A 22,677-nucleotide genomic window follows, 5' to 3' on the forward strand; every position below is an offset into this window, starting at 1 on the left:
AACCTAACTCATACTGAGCATCTATGGTTCCCCAAAGTATTATCTGGGGAATTTTAAGTTCTCTCACTGACATTCTGCCAACAAGATAACAGATTCAGAGAGGTTTAAGTGAATGTTACTAATCTCTGAATTCTTTAAAGACAGAAGTTATACTTTCTCCCCACCTCCTCCTCCCACCTCCATACCTAGCATGATAAATAACAAATATTAAATAACTTACTCAAGGTAACCAGGATTCAAATCAAATTCAATTCTGTATATTTCCAAGGCCTAAATGCCTTTTCCCCCTTCTATGTGTCATGATTATATATCCTACATCAAGAAGTAACTGACTGAGTCAACCATACAAAAATACTTCAAATTTTCATTAAGTTCATAAATAAAATTCATTATGTCCAATAAACTGCCTATATGTTTTCACATCGTAAACCAGAGATCTTAAAGAAATCCACTCTAACTATACTCAGGAGACAGACTGACATACCAGCAATTTAAGGTAAATAGTTCATTAGTTTAGTTTCATACTCAAAATTACCAAACTCAGACTTAAGTGGTAACCAATCTGTTATTCTCCTTGGAATAAAAATATCACCAAATTAAAAATTCTAAGTTAACAGTTTTATAAAGAACACTATAATCTATCTTAAAACAAAGGAGGGGACCTCCCTGGTGGCGCACTGGTTAAGAATCCGCCTGCCAATGCAGGGGACACAGGTTCGATCCCTGGTCCGGGAAGATCCCACATGCTGTGGAGCAACTAAGCCCGTACACCACAACTACTGAGCCTGCGCTCAAGAGCTCACAAGCCACAACTACTGAAGCCCGCGTGCCCTAGAGCCTGCATGCTGCCAACTACCAAGCCCGTGCACCTAGAGCCTGTGCTCCACAACAAGAGAAGACCACCGAAATGAGAAGCCCGGGCACCACAATGAAGAGTAGCCCCCACTCGCTGCAACTAGAGAAAGCCCATGCACAGCAACAAAGACCCAACGCAGCCAAAAATAAATAACATTTTTTTTTAAATTAAAAAAATTAATTTTTAAAAAATTAATTTTTTAAAAAATTAAAAACAAATAAAACAAACGAGAACTCCCAAATAATAATTTATTCATATCCTTCCCAAATTAATCTATGTAAAAAATATAATTTAAGGTCAAGGAAATATGGTTTTTCAGAACAGTTTTAATGTTATACTAATTTTTAAGCCTGGCACAATCCTTTTGGATTTCCATCTTAAATCCTGACTAGCTTCTTTGAATAAGCAAAACAAAAAACCAAACAGAATAATAAAATTCTGAAAGCTATACTGGAAACAACATTTTCTATCTAGAAAACTAAAGAATATATAATGTTGTAAATGGTTCCATACTATTTTCTAAAGTATATTCCAAGAACACTGGATCAGGGATAGATTGAGAGGCTACATTTTAAAATGGAAGGTATAGTAGGGTGGTTCAACTGGGGGTGAATAAAGTTAGATTTATTTACCACAAAGCTTCTAAGAACCATTAAAATACTAGCATTCACTGGCTATCTCCAAAAGGGGGATGGGATGCAAAGATACAGTATATGTGGCAATTCTCAAACTTATTTGGGATAATGTTCATTAAATACTGGATATAGACTTCAAGATATTTAAGGTCTTTTTTATTTTCATTTTTTTAAGACATATACGGTAACTTAGTAAAAACTTTTTCTCCAAGGCAAAATTTCCCTAAACTTAAAATTTTCTGGAATGGGGAAGTGAGAGTCTTTTGGGGGAAATGTCATTTTGTTTAGAACAAACTAACAAACCCCCCAAATGCATAATGATTACAGTGAAGGAAAAAAGGCAACAGGCTTCCCTCTTTTAAACCAGAGAAGAATTTGAGGAAGGAAGATGAAGAGAAAAAGGAGGATGAAGGAAAAAAAGGATGACAGGACTAAAATTAATTTTAAGACTGTAATCTAACACTAATGTGAGTAAGAAGTTGGAAATAGCTAATAAAAAACTGAAAAGTTGAACAAAGCAATAGATGAGAAAGGGAAACCTAGATATACTGAATTTGCCTATAAAGTAAATGTAGGCATTATAAACACACCATTTTGCCTTCCTATGAACTTGAATCTTTTTTCACCCACATCCTAGTATGACTACCTCATGCTGACCTTTGACTTCATTCTCATCTCATAGATTATTTTAGGGCTGTTCTGTCAGCCCCAATGGACCATAATTTCCTCAGAAGAAAGTACCATGAGTCTCTGAAAAAACACAGACTAAGAATCCAACTCTGGGTCCACTATTTACTATAACTTTCAGTATGTTACTTAACCCAAGACTCAATTTTCTCATCAATTTTAAAGGTGATAATATGGCCTATAAATATAAAAGGATTGTGGGGATTAAATGAGAAACATACCAGAAACATAAGTAGTATAGCATCTAGAACAGTGTATAGTCTATATCAGTAAGCTATTCTTATCTGAATGGCTATCCTTCTATTACTCCAAATAATCCGCGCACTTTTATGTTTCAAAACTTCAATCACGTGTCACTTGTTAAATAATTAGCGGCTTCTGCCCTAATAGTTTACAAATAACTTGTAGGGTTTGCAAAATAAGCAATATTTCAACTCTGATCTCAACCGTAAGCCACAGAACTTATAGTCTAGGCCCTAAGTATTACATCACTAACCCTAAGACAAATATACTTTAAACAGTTTTTTTGGCTTTGAATTTAAATAATCTGAGCAACACCTATATTAAACAAAACAAAAACTCTCAATGAAGCCTAATGCTGCCAATTCTCCTAAGATATCCTTTGTGTATGGACTTATTTGGGGATTTAAAAGCTAGAGGATTTAGGGTAGGCAGAAACTCATCAAATATTTAACCTCTAAAATGGCTCATCACTGAGAAGAAAAAGTTCAGAATACTATCTGCGACTTTCAAATTGTACTCCAGAGACACCTTAGAGGACAGAAGGTTGTGTCTCCAAAGTTACTAAAGGGAAGGAAGGAGCAGGTGGCTGAGCTAAGGCTCTAGCCACCAGAGACACATCCTGTCCCACCTCTACCCTATCCCTGGGAACACAGCATGTCTTATTTTAATATTGAGATTCTATATCAGATTTCTTCAAAGAAAGAGCTCGATGGCTTCAAAAATGTTTGAAAAACCACTGATCCTGACCAATTGATTTCCTAGAAAATCTAAGGGAGATCAACCAGGCCACTACTGTATTTCTGTAAAGTGTAAAACTTGGACATACTGAGCATTTTATATACAACATTTTCAAGCTTGTTACTGCTCTCACTAATGCTGTCATTCTTTCCTCTATTTTTTCTCAATTATTGCACTATAATTGACCACAATCGGGAAGGATTATTATGGAAGGCAAAATAATATGACTTGGCTTTAAAGTAAAGATGGAAAGCCTACAGTATTATAAAAAGTTAAAGAATTCCGACATACAGTGGAACAGTGGTTAGGAGAAAATGATGGAAGAAGAAATTGGTATTCTTTAAATCAATTCAGCTTTATAAATGCTAGTTTGTAATCATACCAAAACCTGAATGATTACTCTGATATTTAAATGTTCCAAGCTATTACTGTGAATTTATATAGCATTTTCCAGAGTTGGAAGGAAGTTCAAAAAACAAAGACAAATCTAAAGGACTCAAGAGGTGATAGTGATATACCTAATGTTCCAATTTCATTTGGAATTTAAGTCCGTGGTTATTAAACAAGGTTTTCATATCTAATCATGTGGCCTGTTGGTTTATCTTACAATAAAAATAAATCTGCCTTTCATCAATGCAAATAAGACCAAATATAAGGAAATAAGAACCTTAATGCTGTCACAGAATGAGGGAGAGAAAGCAATATGGATTGTTCCAGGAAAACAGATAACCACCTCTACAAGCCTCCAACTAGAGAGATATTTTAAATTACTGGCATAAATGCATTATAGAAAATTGTAACAGTATGTGAAAAGATATTATAACATCAACAAAAGAGGAGTGGATATTAAAATTTATTCTTCACCTCTACCTTAGGTAGAGTCCATCAGCTCCAACTGAACAGAACAAAAAGAAAAGTGAGATAGCATCACCTGTAACAAAATTACTACAGTTAACAGACACCGATATATTTAATTTCTTTCTGTTAAAGGAGAAAATACTTTAAAGTAGAAAGAAAAGTTACTCTAATATTAAATAATATCTGTAACAAAATATTCAATCCTCAAACTTGTCAGAATGAATTTTTTTCTGATTGATTCATTTAGCTAAAGACTGGTTTGAAAAACACAATTCATTGGCTATTTCAATGATTCATATAGTTCTTCAGGTCTCAAATTCAAGGTCACTACACTTTGAACAAATGGCACATAAACCTTTTTGCCCGCAGCTGGTAATAACCATGTTTTAGTCACATTTCTAGGCAAAACTTAAAATGTGGGAGAAATCTTTGTTATTTTAATGGCACATAACAAAACAACACTGAACTAAAACGGGAAATCTGGAGCCTTATAAAAATAATCAATGTAAAATAGATGTTCTAGTCAAGAATATCAAAGATACAAGATACTATTTCTTCCAACATTTTGCTATAAAAATTAGGTTAGAATAATGCACTGTAAGAAAACTGAAATTCTGTAGTGAAAACTTCCTTGCTGCTTTGTATCCAATTTACATTTAGATAAAACGTATCATAAAATATGTATATTCTAATTCCAGGATGATTTTGAGCTGGCATGACCTGAAATTCAGTCTTTCTCTGCCCAAGAGTCAAACTTTAATACCAACTATTATCTGTAAATGTTCGCTTGAATCTTTGACACCTAAAAGATCTATTATTTGGCTGATTTCAATATAAAAAGCATAAAAAGTTCATGTACGCAACATTTTGGGATCCTATCACCAAATAAGAGCATTTCCTTGCTGTTCAAAGTAAACCCAATCAACATATCAGCAATTTTTAGTGTAGCCTATTTTCTCCTGTATTGCCTTTATCATTTAATAATACGTAATATCCAAGATGGTAGAGAGCCAAAGAGATGAAATTAGGTAACCCTCAACTAAAATGCACGCTGCCTTACCAGTAACTAAAAGTGTGCCAGCTCACAACATTTTTAAAAGCCTGAAGGATTTTTACTCCCTCCACAAACATACAGCATCCATAACCACATCAGTAACTAAAAGAAATATAATACTTAATCTTGTTTTCAATTTTTAAAAACTACCTTACTTGCCATCCTCACAGTTGTACTTCTTAGGTTCCTATTACCTGGACCCATTTTAATTTACATTCACATATGCTTAAAAGGAGCATATTAAATCTTCGATATTGATAAAGTGCAGTTTTGTTTGCCATTTTCTTATCGTTTACATAGCATAACTATTTCTTGGCATTTTCCCTTCTCTGGCTTTCCCTTTGACTTAAGGCTTTATCTGTTAAATAGTATAAACCATAAAATTAGAATAAAGCTGGACTTCCTCCTCTGTTCATATGATCTGACAAGCAGTTTTCAAATCATACAATCAGAATAAAACAGCCATAGAGAGCAAATGCTGTGGAGGGTGGGGGGAAGCAAATTTTCAAGACAACTTAGTCTGGAAATGTTGGCATTTTGAAGAGTACCTGTAATAGTAAAATTGAGAACGTGATTTCACAGCTTTTCTCCCATTGTGACACTCATGATGAAGTAACATATCCTGTATAGTATCCCTATAGACACTGGCTGAACATGAATCCCTAGATCCTTATACAATTATGTCTTTGGAATAGACACTTTTAAGTGTAAATGCTGTGCCAGAGGATATGCACATTTAAAAATTTAAAGATATTTCCAAATTGTACCATCAAAGGTGATATTAAATCTTTACTCACACTAAAACTGTATGAGGGGCTTCCCTGGTGGCGCAGTGGTTAAGAATCCGCCTGCCACTACAGGGGACATGGGTTGGAGCCCTGGTCCGGGAAGATCCCACATGCCACGGAGCAACTAAGCCCGTGCGTCACAACCACTGAGCCTGCGCTCTAGAGCCCGTGTGCTGCAACTACTGAAGCCCACGTGCCTAGAGCCCGTGTTCCGCAACAAGAGAAGCCACCGCAGTGAGAAGCCCACACACCACAAGGAAGAGTAGCCCCTGCTCACCGCAACAAGAGAAAAGCCCACGTGCAGCAACAAAGACCGAACGCAGCCAAAAATAAAATAAATAAAATAATTAAAAAAAAAAAACACCATTCACTTTATAGCAGTACACCATACTCAATAAATATTTGTTAATCAATAAGTATTATTTTTTTTAAAAAAACTGTATGAGAATGCCCCAAAATCCTTTAAGATGTTTACCTGATGTGGTTTTTTTTTTTTTAAAAAGTGGGATTTCATTGTTACAGTTTTCTCTATAGCAATACTGCATTATAACCAGAAAAAAAGGGGTTGATTTTATTTTTTAAAGGAAATTGTTCTATCATTTATCTATTAGCACTGATTCTCAATGTTGACTATACTTCATAATCACAAAGCTGTTATTTAAAGCTCATGCTGGCATCCCCATTCCAAATTTAAACATCTCTGGAGGGAGACCAAAGGAATCCATATTTTTTACAAGCTCCAAAACTAATGCTGATATATCATCAGGATTAGCAATATAGCCAATCTAATATATAATAATATAGCATGTATTTCCTGCACATTCCACTCTAGAGAATCCCTAAAATTAGTAAGTTATTCTATATATAACCTTCCATTAAGAACTGCAGACCAAAATTGTGACATATAACAGAAAATTCATTAGGATAGAAGTCCAGTGCACTGTCATGGTTACTCAGTTATTTAAGAAAATGAGAATTAATCTTAAAGAAAATTAGTAAAATACTCACTATGTTCTGCTGATATAAAAATACACCTAATATTTTTAAAACTCTACTATAGTACAAGCATACCTCATTTTATAGCGCTTCATAGATACTGCATTCTTTTACAAATTGAAGGTCTGTGGCAACCTTGATCTAGCAAGTCTTTTGGCACCATTTTTCCAGTAGCATTTGCTTACTTCCTCTCTCTGTATCACATTTTAGTGATTCTTGCAATATTTCAAACTTCTTCGTTATTATATTTATTATGGTGATCTGTGATCCATGATCTTTGACGTTACTACTGTAATTGTGTTGCAGCGCCACAAACTGTGACCATATGACAGTGATCTTAATAAATGTTGTGTGTGTTCTGACTGCTCCACTGACCAGCCATTCTCGCCCTCTCCTCGTGCCTCCCTATTCCCTGAGATACCACAATATTGAAATTAGGCCAACTAAAACTCTACAATGGCCTCTAAGTGTTCAAGTGAAAGGAAGAGTTGCACATCTCTCACTTTCAATCAAAAGCTAGAAATGATTAAGCCTAGTGAGGAAGGCATGCTGAAAGCTGAGACAGGCCAAAAGCTAGGCCTCTTGGGCCAAACAGTTAGCCAAGTTGTGAATACAAAGGAAATGTTCTTGAAGGAAATTAAAAGTACTACTACAGTGAACACACAAATTATAAGAAAGTGAAACACCGTTATTGGGGATGTGGAGAAAGTTTGAGTGGTCTGGATAGAAGATAAAACCAGCCACAACATCCCCTTAAGCCAAAGACTAATCCAGAGCAATTCTATGAAGGCTGAGAGAGGTGAGGAAGCATAGAAGAAAAGTATGAAGAAGCACAGGTTGGTTCATGAGGTTTAAGGAAAGAAGCCATCTCCTTAACATGAACGTACAAGGTGAAGCAGCAAGTGCTGATATAGAAGCTGCAATGAGTTATCCAGGAGATCTAGCTGAGATAATTATTGAAGGTGGCTACACTAAACAACAGGTTTTCAATGTAGATAAAACAACCTTCTCTTGGAAGAAGATGGCACCTAGGACTTTCATAGCTAGAGAAGTCAACGCCTGGCTTCAATGCTTCAAAGGATAGGTCGACTCACTTGTTAGGGGCTTATGCAGTTGGTGAGTTGAAGTTGAAGCCAATGTTCATTTACCATTCTGAAAATCCTAGGGCCCTTAAGAATTATGTTAAATCTACTCTGCCTGTGCTCTATAAATGGACAACAAAACCTGGATGACAGCATATCTGTTTACAACATAGTTTACTGAATATTTTAAGGCTACTGTTGAGTCCACTGCTCAGAAAGCAAAGAGATTCCTTTCAAAATATTACTGGTCATTGACAATGCACCTGGTCACCCAAGAGCTCTCATGGAGATGTACAAGATTAATGTTGTTTTCATGCCTGCTAACACAACATCCATTCTACAGCCCATAGGTCAAGGAGTAATTCTGACTTAAAAGTTTTATTATTTAAGAAATACATTTCGTAAGGCTATAGCCATAGTAATTCCTTTGATATAATTCCTTTGATAGATTTGGGCAAAGTAAACTGAAAACCTGGAAAGGATTCACCATTTTAGATGCCATTAAGAACACCTGTGCTCCATGGGAAGAGGTCAAAATAGCAATACTAACAGGAATGCGGAAGAAGTCAATTCCAACCCTCATGGACGACTTGGAGGGGTTCAAGACTTTAGTGGAGGAAGTAACTGCAGGTGTGGTGGAAATAGCAAGAAAACTAAAATTAGAAGTGGAGCCTGAAGATGTGACTGAATTGGGGCACTCTCATGATAAAACTTTAATGGATGAGTTGCTTCTTATGGATGAGCAAAGAAAGTGGTTTCTTGAGATGGAATCTACTCCTGGTGAAGATGCTGTGAAGATTGTTGAAATGACAACAAAGGATTTAGAATATTACATAAACTTAGTTTATAAAACAGCAGCAGGGACTGAGAGGACTGACTCCACTTTTGAAGGAAGTTCTACCATGGGGAAATGCTACCAAACAGCGTTGCTGCTACAGAGAAGTTGTTGGTGAAAGGAAGAGTCAATGTGCAGATATCACTGTTGTTTTATTTTTAAAACGGCCACAGCCTCCCTAACCTTCAGCAACCACCACCCTGATCAGTCAGCAGCCGTCAACAATGAAGCAAGACCCTCCACCAGCAAAAAGATAGTAACTTGCTGAAGACTCAGAAGATGGTTAACATTTTTTTCAGCAATATAATATATATATATTTTTTTCAGTAGAAAGGAAAGGTGCTTTAATCAGAAAAGCTGGCAATCTGGGAAGAAGGTGGACTCATGTCCCAAGAGTAACTCTGAAGATTTCTTGCTCAGCCATGACAGTTTTTAAAGGGAAAGGGGGGTAAGCAATATAATATTTTTAAATTAAATCAGGTACATTGTTTTTTCAGATATAATGCTACTGCACACTTAGACTACAGTATAGTGTAAACATAATGTTCATATGCACTGTGAAACCAAAAAACTCATGTAACTCACTTTATTTCGATATTGCTTTGTTATGGTGGTATGGAACTAAACCTGTAATATCTCTAAGGTACACCTGTATAAGATACTGAAACCAAATTGCTCAGTAATGTCAACTTGTGCTGAATGTACTTAAGTCTAAAAGCATATTTACCAGAAAAAACATCTGTGAAGTGCTGCCAGTCCAGGCATATATTGGATTGGCAAATTTTATAAATCATCTTAAATCTAAATATTTCCAAAAAAGAATACCACTTTTTTCAACAGACTAACTAGGGTCATTTATCTAACTAATAAGTTAGATACTACATTAGTTATACAGAAAGAGTATAGAACAATAGTTGAGAACATCACTTTGAAATAAGACAGACACTTTAAAATTAGAACTTTGACTATTAACTTACTATCTGTGGGCAAATTAACCTCTCTGGACTTCTGTTTTCATACCCAGAGATATGAAACTTATAGAGCTGTAATCTAGCTCCACAGGTAACATGCTACAACTTTATTTTCCCTCCTTCATTAATGGGGTGGTTCCCAACCAGAGGAGATCTGCCTCTACCCCCCCGAGGATATAGAGCAATATCTGGAGACATTTTTGGTTGCCACAACTTAGAGGTGGGGGGATGGGCTACAGATATCTAATGCATCATGTAGAGATGCTGGTAAGCACCCTACATTACACATGACAACTCCCTCCCCACCCCGAGAATTATCTGGCCCCAGATGCCAATAATGTTAAGGTTGAGAAAGCTTGCTTTGATGAATACATAAGAATCACATGTAGCTGACACAAAAACTGCCTTATACTACAACTAAAGTACATTATTAAATTTATTTATTCAACAAATATTTACTGAGCATCTACTACGGTTAAGTGCTATACCAGGGTCCACTTTAAAGTATATCTTCATTCTTAAAATGACATGGCATGTTCCTCTTCGAATCTTGTTTTCAACAGTCAGCTTAGAACTTTCTTGCTCTAAAAACCACCCACCCACACTAAATGTACTTTTAAAAAGGGAAACATTTAACAGCTGTTTGTTTGCTCTCTAAATAAATGGCCTACAGAATCAATATTTCAAGATTTATTGATTTATAAGAAATCAAAAATTATCTAGACAGAGTATTATCAGAGTTTCCAAGAAGGGAGCCTAAGTGCTTTTATTTTGAAAAGGTGATTCTGACACACATAGTCCTCCACCTTTATGGAAACAGGGGCAGAGTCAGCCAGTATCAGGCCATTTGATTTACAGTATTTTTCCTTCCAGAAGACTAAGGATGTATATATTCAACCAGGATAGACCTACTTCCTTTGCTGTGAACTCTGTCATATAACACATTTTAGAGTTAGACACTCCATAACTCTAGCTGAATATACTTCCTGTAAGAGCTCGTCCTTTAGGGACTGCCTCGGCCCTTCACTGCAGGGGGCTCGGGTTCGATCAACAACAACAAAAAAGAGTGTGTCCTTTAATGTTTAGTGGCAGAATTAAATAGTTTTCTCTTTTTAAATAAAAGGAAAATTTACAAGTTAATTCCAGGTATTTCACAGGAACTATAATTTCTAAGTTTGATTATTAGCCTTAACAGAGAGAGAAAAAAACAAATTTATTTCCTTACTGAGAAAATGTCTTTATTGCTGTTACAAAATCTTACTAACCTCACCTAATAATACAGTAAGAATAAGTCAGTGAGAAAATACTACCAAAATGAAGATAAGTAAAGGAGAAGACAGAGGAACCAATCAAACAGAACACCACAAAGGGCATTTATCAGGCTAAAACATTTCAGAAAATAATGTAGGTTACAGGACACAAAGAATATTTCTTAAAATTGATGAGGGCAGTAAACTAGGTATCTAACAATCTTTAGAAGCTGAACAGATTTAAACAGAATAAAGTCAAAAACAAGGTAATTCATTTAGGGGGAAATAGGCATAAAAATGTTAACTTTCAGCGACTCTTAACTATACATCACTAAATTCATTTTGCAAGTTTTCTTTCTTATTGGGTGCTCAGACTAAGACATTAAAGAAAAGATTTGTCCAGGTTATAACACATATATACATATACATATATTTTACATATATATATATATAAAACTTAAATGAATTAAAAAAAATCAATCTAAAATCTGAAATTTTAGGCTGGTATTATCTCTATTTTCAAATAAAATCATAACTTCCAATCAATCTAAGGTAACTAACTGTTCCTTGAGGAAACATTTCAGCTAAACACTATTTAGAAGGCAAAAAGGAAATATAAAAATGTAGAGATGGGGATGTATATAAAAACAAGGTGAAAACTGGAAATCCTCATTTCTTAATCCAGCCAATTCACTAATATCAGAGACATCCCATTTAATCAATTATATATGTCTATATATAATTTTAAATATCAAAAAAGGAGATTTTTTTAAATTAAAAAACTATTGAAGAACTATATAAATAATATGACTTGTTCAAAAAGTGAAAATAATGCCCCCCCCAAAGCTAGGTCTAAGGTAGTTTTAGTTCTAATTCCCTAGTATTCTTAATTTCTACTTCCTCCAAAATATGAAAATAAGAACTCACACATAATGTGGCCTTTAAAAATTATTTTTTAAAAAGAACAAAACAAAGCATTAATGCTTCAAAGTGTCTTCAGCTCCATAACTTCAATTCAAATAAGGAGGGGAAAAATCTGACTTAAATACCAAGACTACTTCTAGAAACTAAAATCAAATGAGAAAGTTAATTAGATCTTCTTTCATAAAATGGCCTTCATTAATCAACATTACAGGTAAATTAAGACAATCAAGGCACTATCTATATTATACTCCTCTTTCATTACAATCATTACAATTCTGAAAGTGCATCTAAGTTTAAATGTCTAGACGCAACAACTGTCCCAGCTTCTGTATATCTATAAATTAAAATCCTTAATCTTAAATAACTCAAAAATCCCCAAATGCACTTGGATCAAAAATAAACAGTAGGGACTTCTCTGATGGCGCAGTGGTTAAGAATCCGCCTGCCAATGCAGGGGACATGGGTGCAAACCCTGGTCTAGGAAGATCCCACATGCTGCAGAGCAACTAAGCCCGTGCGGCACAACTACTGAGCCCGTGTGCCACAACTACTGAGCCCGTGTGCCACAACTACTGAAGCCTGCGCATCCTAGAGCCCATGCTCCGCAACAAGAGAAGTCACCGCACTGAGTAGCCCGTGGACCGCGATGAAGAGCAGCCCCCGCTCGCTGCAACTGGAGAAAGCCCTCGCGCAGCAAGATCCAACGCAGCCAAAAATAAAATATAAATAAATAAATTTTAAAAATAAAAATAAACAGTAATTCAATGCCAGTGGATAGAGGGTTAAAGAATTGACAATTACCCAGAAGGAAGTGGGAGATAAACTTTAGCTCTAGAAAAAGATAGTATGTATTTTAAATTGTTCAACTCTGATTCAGGTTTATACAGAAGTAGTATAAAAGATAAATATTCAAAATTAAATTGAGACAAAAATAGAATAATTGACGTGTGTCTGCTTTACAAACATCATTATGTAGTATATTGTACGAACATGTAACAATAGGCTTAAAAATATATTTCAATGAGATTTATATTCAGTCTTATATTCATTTATAAATAACCAACCACAGTAAGAAATAAAACAGAAAAATATATTCTAGGACATCCAAAAGAAAAGGTAGGGAGGAGGTATGGATATGGTATTAATATTATAAATTATAATTCCTAATGAGCTACAAGATAATTTATCTCAGCATCGTGGGGTAAGGTACAGTGGGGACAGCAACTGTACAGAATTTAGAGAAAGTGAAGATGATCTTCATGTTTAGAGAGGGAAGGGTCCTGCAAGGAGAATGGCAAATGGGTGGATCCAGGCAGGTTCTGAAACTTGGAAAACATTGATAAAAGGAAATATGGGCTCCTTCTCTCATCCTCATAAATAATCTGAACTTTCAGCCAGTAGATAAGGCACACAGACCATGTCTCTAACTCCTTCAGGCATTCTAAAACATTTAAATGAGTGACCCCTCTCCCCTGTAAACTACTTCCTTGTCTCGCCCATAAATTTTTTATCATTCTCCTCACACCCCCAACCTACTCATGATTCTTCCTTCAGTTGGTAACCTCTATTTTCACTGTGAAGAAAGAGAAAGGTTATTAGGTATGGAAATTCATCTATCAGAGGAAAGGATGTTCCTAGTCAGTCCTGTCCACAACTAACCCTGTCCTCCCAGAGTCTGGAACTCACCATTCATACCACCTCCAGGAAAAGTTTAGCTTAGGACCTCCCCGGTGGCACAGTGGTTAAGAATCCACCTGCTAATGCAGGGGACACGGGTTTGATCCCTGATCGGGGAAGATCCCACATGTTGCGGAGCAACTAAGCCCATGCGCCGCAACTACTGAGCCTGCGCTCTAGAGCCTGCGAGCCACAATTGCTGAGCCCGCGTGCCACAACTACTGAAGCCCGTGCACCTAGAGTCTGTGCTCCGCAACAAGAGAAGCCACCACAATGAGAAGCCTGCGCACCGCAATGAGAAGCCTGCACACTACAAAGAAGAGTAGTCCCCACTCACCGCAACTAGAGAAAGCCTGCACGTAGCAACGAAGACCCAACGAAGCCAAAAAAAAAAAAAAAGTTTAGTTTAGTTTATCCTCTCTCTTCAGCACTTTGCTTGTCCTTGTCCCATCACAGGTCTGCTATAACCCTTTCCCTAGCACATAATAGGTCTGTTAGACTCTGGATACTGCCTCCTTTTCTTCACAGTCAAGATTCTTCCAAGAGTAGTCAATATATGCTCACTTTCCAAGTGCTCCTTAATCAACTAATATCTGGCATCTTGCTCCCATTAGTCTACTAAAAGTAAGCCTAAGTGACAAACTCTTAGTCACTTTTTAGTCATTATCTTAATTCACTTCCATAACATTTAATTCTACTCATTATTCTCCTCCTCTTCTTTCTCCTCTTTTATCCACCTCCTTACCTCCTACTACTCTTTCTCCAGCACACCCGTCTCGCCTGCTCACATTTCCTAGCATTACACACACTATCAGGATGAGTTCATCTGCAAAAGCAGTTTTTAAATTTCTGGGTCTCAAAACCCATCTACAAACTCTTAAAAACTGTTGAGTTCCCCAAAGAGCCTTTGTTATGTGGGATATAACTACTGTTATTTACCGTTTTGGGATTTAAAACTAAAAAAATTTAAAAACACCAGAATACACAATCCATAAATCATCAGAATAATGATATCATCACATGTCTTACAGCCTTTGGAAATTTTCACTGTAAACTCATGGAGAAATGAAAGTTAAAAAGCCAAATATGTCTTAGCATTACTGTAAAAGGGCAAATAATGTCTTAGCACTGTTTGTATGCCAAAAACCACTAAGTCTTCATCTTTAGCCTGACCTCCTTCCTGAGCTCCAGACAGCTCCTCTGCCTTGGTCATTTCATAAGTATTCAAACTCAGTGCTGTCCAGAATTTAATTCATTACCTTCTATGCTAACCTATTCATCTTCTTTCTGTGTTGTCTATCTCACTCAAAGACACTATCATTCACCTAAAGCTAGCTACCTTTAAATAATCCTAGGCTCCTCCCTTTCCTTCTTTACCCTCATTCAGTAATCAAACCCTACTGCTTCTACTTTTAAAATCTAGTGGAATCTGAGAGCTTGTCAGAAATGCAAACACCCACTCCAGACCTGTAAGAACCCTTGGTAATTCACTTGCTATTAAAGTTTGAGAAGCATGGGCCTGGGTGGTGATAGCATCAATAGTTACAAAATCCAAAGAAGGCAGAGCCCAAAAGGCAAACTTGAGAACACTGTAATTAGAACCCCCACCTGAAGGTTTTCTTCCTGTTAAACCTTGGAGTTTTGTAAAGGCAGCAGCATTCCTTAACTAAATGGTCTTCCCAACTTAGGTTTCACCTCCCTCCCATCCTATCCTATACATTGCCCCCTGAGGGAGCCTTCTTCATCTCTACTTGTTTGTTTCCTCTCCTTTCATCTCCTAGAAAGAAGTCCAAATTCCTTACTATGAAATACAAGAGCATTCAAACCCTGACCCCTGCCTATCTTTCACCATTCTTGCGCATCTTCTCTATACCAGAAGTTTACAAACCAGATGAATCACCCAGGTAGCTTGGTTTTTTCTTTTTTAAGCTCCTCAGGTGAGCTAAAAGGCAGTTAGGATTGAGAACCACTGCCTTACATCTTGAACAAAACTATGTGCCATGCTTCCATGGAAAAGCAAAAGCACATCCTAGTGCCTCTGCCTGCTTTCTTCTCATACTTTGCCCTTGTCCTCTGGGATGAATCCATAGGCTTTCTTAACAATTTAACTATCATCTGTTCTATTTTTTTTTAAGATAAAGAGACTATTTTTTTTTCATTAATTAATTAACTTATTTATTTATTTTGGCTGTGTTGGGTCTTTGTTGCCATGCACGGGCTTTCTCTAGTTGTGGCGAGCAGGGGCTACACCTCGTTGTAATGTGCAGGCTTCTCATTGCGGCGGCTTCCCTTGTTGCAGAGCATGGGCTCTAGGCGCGCGGGCTTCAGTAGTTGTGGCGTGTGGACTCACTAGTTGCAGCACGCAGGCTCTAGGGTGTGTGGGCTTCAGCAGTTGTGGTGCGCGGACTCTAGAGCATAGGCTCAGTAGTTGTGGCGCATGGGTTTAGTTACTCTGCAGCATGTGGGATCTTCCCGGACCAGGGTTCGAACCCATGTCCCCTGCATTGGCAGGTGGATTCTTAACCACTGCGCCACCCGGGAAGTCCCTATCATCTGTTCTTTGAGGGAAGACCTCTCTTTCTCGTCCTTCCCTACCTCTCGCCTGCAGGCAGATGGAATTAGGGGTTTCTTGCTCTTTGCTCCTATAGTACCTTGTGCTTACATCTATTACAGCATAGCCCACACTGTTTATCAAACAGTTTGTTTGTCCTACTAGACACTGATCTCATGTGAAAGCAGGAATTGTATCCTATTCATCTTCATATTCTCCGTGCTTGGGCACAGAGGCTAGAAGATAATAGATATGTAACAAATGCTTACTGAAAATTTTTGCAGCCTGTTGAATAGACCTAGAGTGATGTAAAATAAAGCATAACAATACCAACACCCTCCTATCTACTAGACGATTTCATTATCAAAAAAAACCCCTTTCTGTTTTACAATTCTACATTTAGAAATAAAAGGCAAGTTTAATTCATATATAAACTGCAATGAAAATTTTCAGTTGAAGTAGATTTAATCAACCCAACAGTGAATATCAGATGCTTTTCACTTTTAATAGTACAAGGATAGATGAAAACAAGAGGGTTCTGAGTGTCTGAAAACAGTATTAAGAAGAGGATAGAAAGCAGGGGGTTATTAGTAGGTTAAAATCTTCATTAAATACTAAGAGGAAGTCACAGATAATGTCCAATTGATGAACCAAAAAAGATATGCATATTATTTATATTAAAATGTGGAAATAAATACCAGGAAGAAAAGCTAAGAGAATGGAGAGCAGGGTGGGGTAAAGGTGAGTGGTAGAGAACTGTTATTAAAAAATAATAATAAATCTTTCAGCACTATTTGTCCATAAAAACAAAAACTGTTATTTTAAAAAATGTGATGGTTCAGGGGATGGATTACCAAAAGAATAAAATGACATCAGCAGACAACGAAATACTACATAAACGTTACTATTAGGTGTACTGGGGAAAAAAAGAAGTACTTCTATCCTGCAGCTGTTTACTGCCAACAACTTTATTCATGACTTATATGAATATCTGTATTGTGACGTATATGAAATTTCACCCCAAGGGAGTTCATTAAGGCATCTAGCACAGAAATAAAATCTGGGAATCATTTTCCAGACAAATCACTTCTTAAATGGAAAGACAGACCACCCCCCAAATTTCCTTCTTCAAATTTTAAGGAAAACATATAATCCATAGTCATTTCCAAAATATTATGCCACTTGACTTAATCATTATTTTGCAAAAATTCCAGATACAGAACACAAAACAGCAAAAGCCAAAAAATTTTAAGATTTTTCTATTGTGGCCCCAAATGTCAAAATTTCTACACAAATAAAGCTAAGTACATCCAATGGTTAACCAAATTGTATTTTAGTGCAAATACCATTATGGTCTTTAAAAAAAAATTTTTTTTAACCTAAGAACATAGCCAAAAGTGAGCCTTAAAATTCTTTTAAGGGAAGTGGTATTTTCTTACAAACTGATTCTTTTGGAAGAATTCAAATATTGCATCTACAACTCATACTGGGAATATAGATACCTATAAAGAACATAGAAATATATAACCATTACATGTGGTCTAACTTTTACTATATTTTTCTATTAAAAAAATCTATCAGAAACACTAGATTTGGTGAACAGAAAAGAGAAATATCTAAAATTATTTTATTGCCCTTCATAATACAAAAGCCTAAGAAAAGAGGAGGCATGTGAAATTACTATATAGACCCAAATCTGTGGAAGTATCAAGAAATGTTCCAAAATCCAGGAAATATAAAGTGAAAACATTCTTGATATGGTTTTTGAAAAAAGTGTACTTTGACAAGATCTAAACTTACAATTTTTAAGGACTTAATGTGTGTTAATTTGATAAAAACTAAACTGTGATAATCTGGTGCTACAGGGGCTACTAACGCTTACCTCAAGGGAACCTACTGCAGATAAAGTCCCGTCACTTGCACAGTCCTTTCAGCTGCCTGCCAGTTGTCTCTGTGGAAGGGAAAGCCTGATGAGTGAGAGCCCTATGCCACACTCCTTTGGAGTGTCAGGGTGCCTGCACAGAACTCCACAAAACTGTCTACCTAGAGATTCCTAGATGCTTTCAATAACACAGGGCTTAAAAAGATGCCACCTTTGATATTCCCCTTCCACTGAACACCAAAACCAGATGCCTAAGAGTTACTGGGTGCTAATGACCTATGGTATTATTATCATGGTGATATAGCTATACTAACCCAAGCAGAAAAATGACTAAAATGGATCAAGTAGAAGTTAACACTGACAGGGAAAATACACACACACACACACACACACACACACACACACACACAAATGTTGAAAAGTGACAGAACTCCATAATCTGAGAAGAGGAAATATTACAGACTGTATCTGCAAAAAGTGAAGTTGCAGCATCAATAAATGAATGCTACTACCCAAAGAACCTCGTGTCTAAACATTTTTTAAAATGCCATCAAGAATATCATGCTCAACGTGAACTATACCATGGATCCAAATACCTACTTATAAAATTCCATATATTTTCTTAGTGGGGAGAGTAAGTGGGTGGGGGAGGAGGGGATTTTTCAGATATTTTAAAATATGTAAAGTGAAAACCAACAGCATGAAATCCCACAAGAAATTTCAAAAAGAGAAAAAAAATGTGTTTCTGTATCTCAAAAAGTAAACAAACCTTTACTCAGGACCAAACGAAGAGGGAAGTATAACAAGAAATAATAGAAAACTGCAAAATACAACGTATTGCAAAACCACATTCATCTCTTAGAATTATGAATGGCTAGTAACTTAAGAATATCTGTCTATACCATTAATGTACAAGTTCACCTACATAACCAAAGAAACTATATTTTCTTTCTAATGTCCAATACAGTCTTCAGTTTGAATGTTGTGCTTCATAAAACAGAATAAAATGCTCCTACAAAAAACTTAACAAGGATTAACCTTTAGCACAAGTATTAAAGAAGGAAAAAAATTAATTAAAAAAAAACAGTGGTTCCAACTTTTACTTATAAATAGCACCATATTTAAAATGAAGTTACTTACCTCTGATTCTTTGTCACTCAAAGATCCCAAGCTTCCAAAACTGTGATTAGAGCTTTCATTATTTGTTGAGGCCTGTTAAAGATTTTTAAAAAGGTAAAAATTAGGAGTAATTTAAAATGGAACATTTTACAAAGTAAATAATATATCTTTATAATTAAAAATAAAATATGATTCCTTTAAATAAGGAAGACAAATGAAGTAAAAATAAGAAACACCAACTTCTTAACACTATATTTGGAAAGTTTTATCAAATCAATAAAGTTCTGCTGTGTTTCAGGGACTGACTTGTGTTAGCTGACTTTTTAGAATATCAAATTCAGAAGCAAAGGAAGTGAGATGTTGTTAGGATAAAAAGATCCCTAAAATTACTACCCAATGTATAAAAACTAATGTCTCCTTTAACTGAAAGTATTATTTGTGTTCCTTAATTTTCATCACAATCTTATGAAATTCCATCATATCTCACCCACACCCCTTTGCCTCTTCATATTAACAAACTGGTCAATCTTTGGTTTCTGTTTGTTTGGGTTTAGCCTTTTAAAAAAATCTTTTACTAACTTGACCATTTTAACTGCGTCACTCAGAAGAGTTTTTAAATTTCCTTTACAATATTTTTGAACTGTGACAGTAATGAATTATCACTATGGTGGATAACATTTTCCATGTTTCCAATGTGTTTCTATGATGGTTATTACTTTGTCGACTTTTTTGGACCATCAGTACATTAGATCAATGTCTTCCAGGAATGTTTAGACCAGACAGACTATATAGCATATATGCCAAAGATGACATATGAATGAACTTCATGTACAAGCAGGCCAGCTGGTATCCGTTTCCCTTCAATTTGTAAGAGTAGCTGCTAATACTACCATTACAAGGTTGCAAGTTAGCCTATAATTACCCTTAGACTGACTAGTTTCCAAACTGATGACTGATATGATACATTGCATATATGTCCAGTGCTATGCTGGACACTGTAAAGGCTATTTTCAACACAAAATAGCATTTGAACTAAGATTCAAACACTATTTAGAGGAATTATAATCTAATTAGGGCAAGATTATCAAACTTGAAAAAGAGAACATCATAAACAGCAATTAAGAAGTGATAAATTATAAAGATTCAGGGACAATGGAGGCAGTGGCAACGTTTCTGAGCATCCCTAAATCCCCAAACCCACGTACAACATTTACAACAAAACTGGGTGACAAGGAAATCTACATAAATCTCCCTAAAACAGCAAGTGGGAACAAATCACCAACAACCATAGAACCTGCATGGTATGAGAAGAAGCGAAAGAAAACAGTGTCTGACACATCTGAGAACAGAAACTCCCAAAACAGCTATAACTGGGTTTCTGCATTTTCCTAAGTCTGAAGTTGGGGCAGTTAGCCTCTATGAACTCTTAAAACTGATCCTTCACTAACAGTGTCACAGTGAGGATAAGCTACTGAGCATGGAATCAAAATTGAGCACATTAGGTACAATGAAGATTAAGGAATGAGAATAGTGGGGAAGGGAGCAAAGCCTTAGAAATCATAGAAAGCAAATGCCACACTTTTGAAGAGTTCCCAAAAACAACAGCAGAGGGAGCTCTGTAAGAAATGCCATCCTAAACCATAAAAAAGTAAGCAACAGAAAATGATGTAGGTCAATCCTATGAAATTATAGGGAAAAAAAGAAAAAGATACAGAATTACATCCTGACAACAAAAGCATAACAGAAATATATGCCCACGAAATAGGTGAAAATTATAACCAACTACTTCAAAATGAGATAAAAGTCATTACAAAAATGACTCAAGACGTGCAAGAACAACATAAATCAGATTTCAAAAAACTCAGAAATAAGGTAACAGAACTCAGCAAAGCATTAGAAATTGAAAAAAAATTTTTCAGAAATGAAGATTAAGCCTGAATGAACCCAAGAGAAAATACATACAACAGATGATGTTTTAAGAGAATGAGAAGGTAAAATGGAGGAACAGTTTCAAAATCAAAAGAAATGAAGAGATTAAAAGGATGAGAGAAAGCAACTTAATGAAGTAACAAGGATCCAACATTCAGATAACAGAAGTCTTTAAAGAGCACTACCATAAGAGAATAAATAGTAAAGACTATAACTCAAGAAAACTTTCTTGAAAACAACAAAAAACAAAACCTGAAACTACTGACTGAAGGAGCACTGTGTACACTTAAGAATTCAGCCCAGAAGGCCAACATCTAACTTTTCAAAGTCAACACTTTATTTATGCCAGAAGAAAACAGAGTAATATATTTCAGATATTCAAGAAAAGAAAATCTGAATTAAGTGTCTTATATTTGGTAAAATTGATTTTTATCACATGGAAGACACAGATAAACTTATCGTAATGCCAAAAATTGGAAACACTGGCTCCCATGAGCCCTTCCAAAAGAATCTAGAGAATAAGCTTTAGACAACCAAAATGAATAGTTTCAACCTAAGAATTTATGGCAAGCAATATTATTATTTACTTGTTGATAAAGACTAAATGAGAAGTACAAGGAAGAGAGTATAAAATTTAATGGCTAAATGCATGCAAAGTTGTTAACACAATTTTTTAAAAAACTGTGCTATGGAAATTCATGGAAAGCACAAGCAAAAAATGTTTTAACTATTTTCCATAATCTCTTTGGTCACTGTGATAATACACATTGTTGAGACTGCTGTGTGTGTGAGATATAGAAAGGAGTAAATAAATAATTATGTGATATTCTAATTCTATCATCTGCTTTATGTCCTTCAGAACCACAATTCTTGGTATAGAAGAAAGAAGATACAGATGTAAATAAAAACATTATAGTTCTGATTTGAACTGGAAATATTAATATAAATACATGAGATTTTTACTTTTTAAAACAAACAAAAAAATCCTGCCGTGAGTAATAACAGAATACCTCTTATCAGACCAACATTCCCTCAGATAACAATAAATTCTAGACAAAAATATAAATAACAACTACCTGAAGGCACTTGAGCAGCCAAAAATAGGCAGAATCTGGTTAGGAGACAATATTTGGAAGGAGGAAATAGAACTGGATGGGTTTCCTGTTTTTACAGCTTTTGCCTGAGGGAAGACCCCTAGATTGAGCTGCACACAGCAGTTGATATGTGAATCAAAAGATGCAGTCTTACTGGCTTGAAAAGCAGAGTTTGGAGCTACCACAGCAGCTGAAAAGTGAGAAGGCACATACTGGAAAATAAAGAACCACAAAGAGAGAGAACCACAGAGAACTCTACCCATGTCTCTGACTGGTCACTGTTCTTTGCAAGAGTGGATCAGACTCTAAGCAGTCCAGGTAAGACTAAAATGACTCAGAGACATCAGCTGTCATCCTCTGTGGGGAGACATAGTTTAGATTTCAGTTCAGCCAAGTTAACTGCTTGCTAATACAAATAATAACCAGAATATTAACACTCTCCAGAAAAATACACTAAACCCCAGAGTCACTATAATGTATCATTCACAGTATGCAGGATATAACAGAA

At 35.9% G+C, this 22,677-nt stretch overlaps 1 protein-coding gene across 3 annotated transcripts in view; it reads right to left on the reverse strand.

Moving 5' to 3' along the window:
- The window catches only part of TLK1 (tousled like kinase 1), a 197,327-nt gene that overhangs the window by 68,962 nt on the left and 105,688 nt on the right, over positions 1-22,677 (reverse strand). For 2 of the 3 annotated variants that reach the window (XM_059928082.1, XM_059928081.1), the window contains exon 3: positions 19,168-19,239. In XM_059928082.1, coding sequence (XP_059784065.1) covers positions 19,168-19,239 — 72 coding nt within the window. Of the gene's footprint in view, positions 1-18,027; positions 18,046-19,167; positions 19,240-22,677 lie in introns of those variants that run through there. The other variant, XM_059928083.1, reaches the window with a different exon arrangement.

This window comes from Balaenoptera ricei, chromosome 7, assembly GCF_028023285.1.
Source record: "Balaenoptera ricei isolate mBalRic1 chromosome 7, mBalRic1.hap2, whole genome shotgun sequence".
NCBI lineage: Eukaryota > Metazoa > Chordata > Mammalia > Artiodactyla > Balaenopteridae > Balaenoptera > Balaenoptera ricei.